General features: G+C 34.6%; 1 protein-coding gene across 7 annotated transcripts in view; it reads left to right on the top strand.

The window, feature by feature from the left end:
• The first annotated feature begins 207 nt into the window (after nucleotides 1–207).
• Nucleotides 208–6,000, top strand: part of ema (C-type lectin domain containing ema) — a 69,760-nt gene continuing 63,967 nt past the window's right edge. For all 7 annotated transcript variants that reach the window (XR_011714758.1, XM_071679135.1, XM_071679134.1 and 4 more), the window contains exons 1-3: nucleotides 208–381; nucleotides 1,715–1,843; nucleotides 3,528–3,661. Coding sequence is in view for 6 of the 7 variants with exons in the window: in XM_071679135.1 (XP_071535236.1) it covers nucleotides 308–381; nucleotides 1,715–1,843; nucleotides 3,528–3,661 (337 nt within the window). In the remaining variant the exon portion in view is untranslated. The remainder of the gene's footprint in view (nucleotides 382–1,714; nucleotides 1,844–3,527; nucleotides 3,662–6,000) is intronic.

Raw genomic sequence — 6,000 nt, 5'->3', positions numbered from 1 at the left:
TACTCATCCCAAAGAACAGTAAGTCTCATTATCCAATTGATTAATAAATTCTCCATCAATTGCATGATTGAGGAGACTTGCTCTTATATGTGAAAATGAGTATAGTCATCTCCAGGTGTATGACCACATTTCTCTTTTGAAAGTCGCGCCATAAGTCAGCCAATCAGCTGCCAGCTACTTCGTCTCAATCAGCTGATATCATTGGTGTTCTTGTGTGTATTGTTGTTGACAATGGTCTGAGTGGTCGACCCACTCCACACTATTCCTTTTCTCTCGTCGAGGTATGGCTGTTCTGTGAGCGAGAAAGATGCTGAAGGGAAGAGGATGGTTTGGAGGAGGGCTATGGAAGAATAAGAACCCTCATTCTTTGGAACATCTCAGGTAGGAGGTCGGCTATTGATGTGCATGTCTACCTTCCCTAGGTATATTTTGGCATGGCTTCACCTGCTTGGTGATATAATTGCTTATAGCTGGGGAAGGTGTCGTTATTAAATGATTTTGCATTAGAAGCGTTTGATGACCGCAAATTTTGATGATTCTGTTTTAAGGTAGTTCAATTGTCACCGATAAGTTGTGGTCAAAGTCCGTCGAAAAAGTGAAAACCAACTTCGTTTTGCTGCTATATGTAGATAAATCTTTCACTACCTACACTCAGAATGTCTTCATATCAATACCGAAATCATTTTCATGATCTCATCTCGACTTTGTAATCCTTATATGCTTACCAGTCAGTTTGATGTGTGTTTAGCATATTGATGAGGGGGTGCAGCAGTGAGTGGCAAGATGAATTGCAGGCTTGAAAAAAAAATCTGTCATGTATGGTTAAAAAAACTTAAGTTTCCAACTAATAGGTACAAATGAGTATGTGTTGATATGGTGGAGATATACAAGATATTAACAGGAAATATGCAGTATCTCTGAACTCTAAATATCACTAAAAATCAAGAAAATTGCTATATATTCAACGAAATGCACCTCTGATACTGTAAAAACTAATCAACATAAGAAATTTATGTGTTGATTTTCTATATGTACTTTTATGAATATATTTTGTTTTCTCCATAATGCGATGGAGTGCTGCCTGGTCTCAGAAAAGTGGCTTTATTTTTTAGTAACGTAGGAAACATTTTCTCTTGTGGAATTCAAGAACTTTATTTAAGAAATATAAAACAGCCAGGAAACAAGTTCTTGACTTGGGGAGAATTAACAAACTTCAAGTGAGACCACATTACAGTACTTTATAAAATGTTGTTATTTGGGACTTCGATGTATTCAGGTTCAGAGGAAAAGTTTAAGATTAGAGTTATTGGAATGTGTTCTTTGAATTGTATGATTTGCGTTAGGCAAGATATAATTGGTAGGACAGAATTTTGATTTATGTTTGTTTGCTTGCTTCTAGTCATTAGTTTTGAGATTTTGCAACATGGGGAATTATCAATATAAGTGTGTGAAAATGAACTGAAAGGCTCGCAAGGTAGCAAAGGAATTAGGCATGCGTACCTTTTGCGAACCCATTGAGTAAGGTTTGATACCCCAAGATTGCAAATTTAATGGTTCTTTCAGGAGGCACATGCCTATTCTCTTGTAATTCATCCCATATAAATGGGTTTGAAAATAGTTATAATAATTCTGTAAGTGATTACAATTTAAGTTGTATTTCATCATATAGGTCATGGAATAGAAATATTAATCTCATCAAGATTTGTTGTCTTAGGTACCTGTACAATGTGCTCAGTAAAAACCAGGTTGTGCAGGAGAGTAACCGTGGCCTTCTGGTGGAAACCCTCCGCTCCATTGCAGAAATACTCATCTGGGGTGACCAGAATGATTCCTCTGTCTTTGAGTAAGTAGGGTCATGTTTTCTCTTCAATTGAATTGCCCCAGATTTTTTCAGGTGATATTTTCTTTTTGATTTTTAGATATTTGAAAATTTTTAAAAGTAGTGTAGTATTTCAGTAAGTATTTCATTTTGAGGTGACTTGCAGCTGAGAGTAGGGAAGTCATTATAAATTAATACTATACTTTTACTCCTTCACTAGGGAGTGTTGCATATGCTTGTATTCCCTTTGATGAAAATTTAATGAAAACTACATTGTGATTTACATAGTAATTTGAATCAACTGAACAATAAAGGTAATAGTTTTAAAAACTGTGTGTCTATAGGAAAATATTTTAGCTATGTGAATGTGAAGATAGTGATGATTAACTGGGAATGTATGGAAATGTATTTTGTGGTTCTGATCAGGATTTGAACCCAGAGTGTGAGCTATATAACTCCAGTGACTATGTAATTAAGAAAGACTTCATGGCCTTACTGACTAAGGCTGCAGATAGCCATATGATTACCATTGTCTGTTGGTGCAATTGCACTATACAGATTGGGTCTGAGTGCTGCTTAGAAAGTTGTATGGTCATTAGAATTCCAGTTGATGATTGATTTGTATTTAAAAAGCTGACAGGAGTGTTGCATTTGCTGACAGATTTTAATTGCCAAAACATATCATGCATAACAACCATTTATTGGAAATTCAATACTACTTTATAAAAGAAAATGTCATTTTGACATGCCACTATACTGAATTTGGAAAACCATCTTGAACTTAGATCAAGCTGTCTTTATTTAGAAATTTAGTTATTGGCTTCTTTATTCAAAACTCAGAAGTATCTCATAGTTAATATGAGATAAGTGTCTTGGGATAATTTTGTCTTTAATGATAAACAGTAACTTATGACAGTACCATAACAGATAGTAATGATAGACAGTAATTTATCATGTCTGTAACAAATGATGATGATAAGTAATAACTTTTTATGATAGAAACATGATGTTTAACAATAAATTGATAGGAACGGATGATTATAGTATGTAACAAATGATGATGATAGGTAATAACTTTTCATGATAGAAACAGATGATTTTTAACAATAACTTGATAGGAACGGATGATTATAGTAAGTGATAATTTTATGTATTGATATTAGTGCTAATGGTAGATGTAAAACTGACTTTAGTTTTTCTGTTTTATGCCTGATTGCCTTTTCTTCCTTGGAGGGTAGTGTCGGACATGGATGAATGGACTTGTTTGCCTCCATCCGTTTTCTATTTGTCATGTACAGTATGATTTACTGAAACTGGAGTCTACTATCCACAGCCAAGCCCCACAGACCACTTCATAGATTAATTTGACTGCATCATATGCCCTGATTCGGCCCATTAATGTCACTTCCCCTCCTCCCATATACCTCATCACTCCATTTCTTTGAATTCAGAATGCTTCTCATCCTACCTTGTACATTACAGCTGGAGACTGGATATATGTGAATGAGGTCATTATTCATTTGTTCCTTATGACATCTTGCAAAAGCAGGAAAGAGACAAGATATAAAGTAAAAAAGTGCTGAATTTCAGGAATTATCTGATTTACCATTTTAGAAGTTTTCTTGCTGGACTTTTTTAATTTGGATATGAAAGAAGGTTTCACAGTATTAGTTCTTAACCATTTACTTGCAAATTTTCTTCTTAACAGCTTCTTCTTGGAGAAGAACATGCTTTCTTTCTTTCTTCGTATTATGAAGCAAAAATGTGGAAGCTATGTGTGTGTTCAGCTTCTTCAGACACTGAATATCCTCTTTGAAAACATAAAAAATGAAACTTCGCTGTGTAAGTAGAATTCAGTTTTATGGTTAGAATGCACCTGTTCACTGTGTATATATATATATATATATATATATATATATATATATATATATATATATATATATATATTTTCCCTGGGGATAGGGGAGAAAGAATACTTCCCACGTATATCCTGCGTGTCGTATAAGGCGACTAAAAGGGGAGGGAGCGGGGGGGCTGGAAATATATATATATACATATATATATATATATATATATATATATATATATATATATATATATATATATATATATATATATATATCTTTTTCTTTCTTTTAAACTGTTCGCCATTTCCCGCATTAGCGAGGTAGCGTTAAGAACAGAGGACTGGGCCTTTTTTGGAATATCCTCACCTGGCCCCCCTCTGCTCCTTCTTTTGGAAAATTAAAAAAAAAAAAACGAGAGGGAAGTAATTCCAGCCCCCCGCTCCCTCCCCTTTTAGTCGCCTTCTACGACACGCAGGGAATACGTGGGAAGTATTCTTAATCCCCTATCCCCTATCCTTGCGCTACCTCGCAAACGTGGGAGACAGCGACAAAGCAAAAAAAAAATATATATATATATATATATATATATATATATATATATATATATATATATATATATATATTTTTTTTTTTTTTTTTTTTTTTTGCTTTGTCGCTGTCTCCCGCGTTTGCGAGGTAGCGCAAGGAAACAGACGAAAGAAATGGCCCAACCCACCCCCATACACATGTATATACATACGTCCACACACGCAAATATACATACCTACACAGCTTTCCATGGTTTACCCCAGACGCTTCACATGCCCCGATTCAATCCACTGACAGCACGTCAACCCCGGTATACCACATCACTCCAATTCACTCTATTCCTTGCCCTCCTTTCACCCTCCTGCATGTTCAGGCCCCGATCACAAAATCTTTTTCACTCCATCTTTCCACCTCCAATTTGGTCTCCCTCTTCTCCTCGTTCCCTCCACCTCCGACACATATATCCTCTTGGTCAATCTTTCCTCACTCATTCTCTCCATGTGCCCGAACCATTTCAAAACACCCTCTTCTGCTCTCTCAACCACGCTCTTTTTATTTCCACACATCTCTCTTACCCTTACGTTACTTACTCGATCAAACCACCTCACACCACACATTGTCCTCAACCAATATATATGTATATATATATATATATATATATATATATATATATATATATATATATATATATAGTGTCTGTCATTTCTGATATTTATTAATCATTTGTAAACTCATGTTTTTAAATTTAACTGTTTTCATCAGACTTTGATATTAGATTTTATAGATTAATATGATTATATACCAGTGATCGAGCCATATATAAGATTCTCCATAGGACTGATCAGGCACAATCAATATTAATGTGTCATCAGTTACATGTGCTTTAACCCATAAATTACACAGTCCATGAGATTACTTTCCTTTATTGCAGAAAAAAATTAGCTTTTTTTTTCTTACAAAATGTAAGTACATTATCCTTAAGTAAAGAGAAGCCCAGAAGAAGTAGTATACTTTCTTTTACATTAGTCTCATAGGGTGTTAGATAGACTGTATTAACATAGGCAGCCAGTTTATGATGACATTTTTTCCTGGAGTGATTTCTTAGTGAATGCCAGAGCACATTGTGGTATATACTTTATAGTTTCTTTCCAGTTGTGATTTCACACCATACATTAAGCATGCTACATGTATGTTATTAACAATATATGAACACAGGCAGAACTTTATTTACATGAGTGAATGAGCAAATTATTTTCTTATTACCAAAATATGTAAGGATGATTATTACAGCAATTGCTGATCTATTATAAATCTGTTTCAGTTTTCATTTCTTTGCATTTTACTTGGTGGTGGGAATGGGCACTTGAAAGTATCGCATTGTGAAATGTCATTTTGTGATTCCTTCATGATAACTTCAGAGCATGGAATGATTGCTGTCAAATTGGGTTCACAATTACATGCTTTATTTGACTGTAATGGAATCTTTGAAGGCCAGTGTAAAGCTATAAACATCAACAATACTTGTAATATATCTGTTCTCATTTTCTATTGCAAAAAAAAATGCTCAGAAATGTTCTAGTTCTTCTCTAGTTGTGGCTCTGTTGTACAAACACACATAACTCTTACCATTCCACTTGATTGAAAAAGTATAGTGTACCTAGGTCTTCTTGTTTGCTTATTATCATTTGCAGTGTATAGTTTTGGTTTTACAATCATAGGTGCTTATATGTGGCAATGCAATGAGTCAAAGTAGTTGCTCCTTTCAGGATGATCCAGGAGCAATTATGGTGAGTGATATTTTTCGTG

This window comes from Panulirus ornatus, chromosome 29 (assembly GCF_036320965.1).
Source record: "Panulirus ornatus isolate Po-2019 chromosome 29, ASM3632096v1, whole genome shotgun sequence".
Classification (NCBI taxonomy): domain Eukaryota; kingdom Metazoa; phylum Arthropoda; class Malacostraca; order Decapoda; family Palinuridae; genus Panulirus; species Panulirus ornatus.
This window is presented reverse-complemented; position numbering and strand designations above follow the sequence as displayed.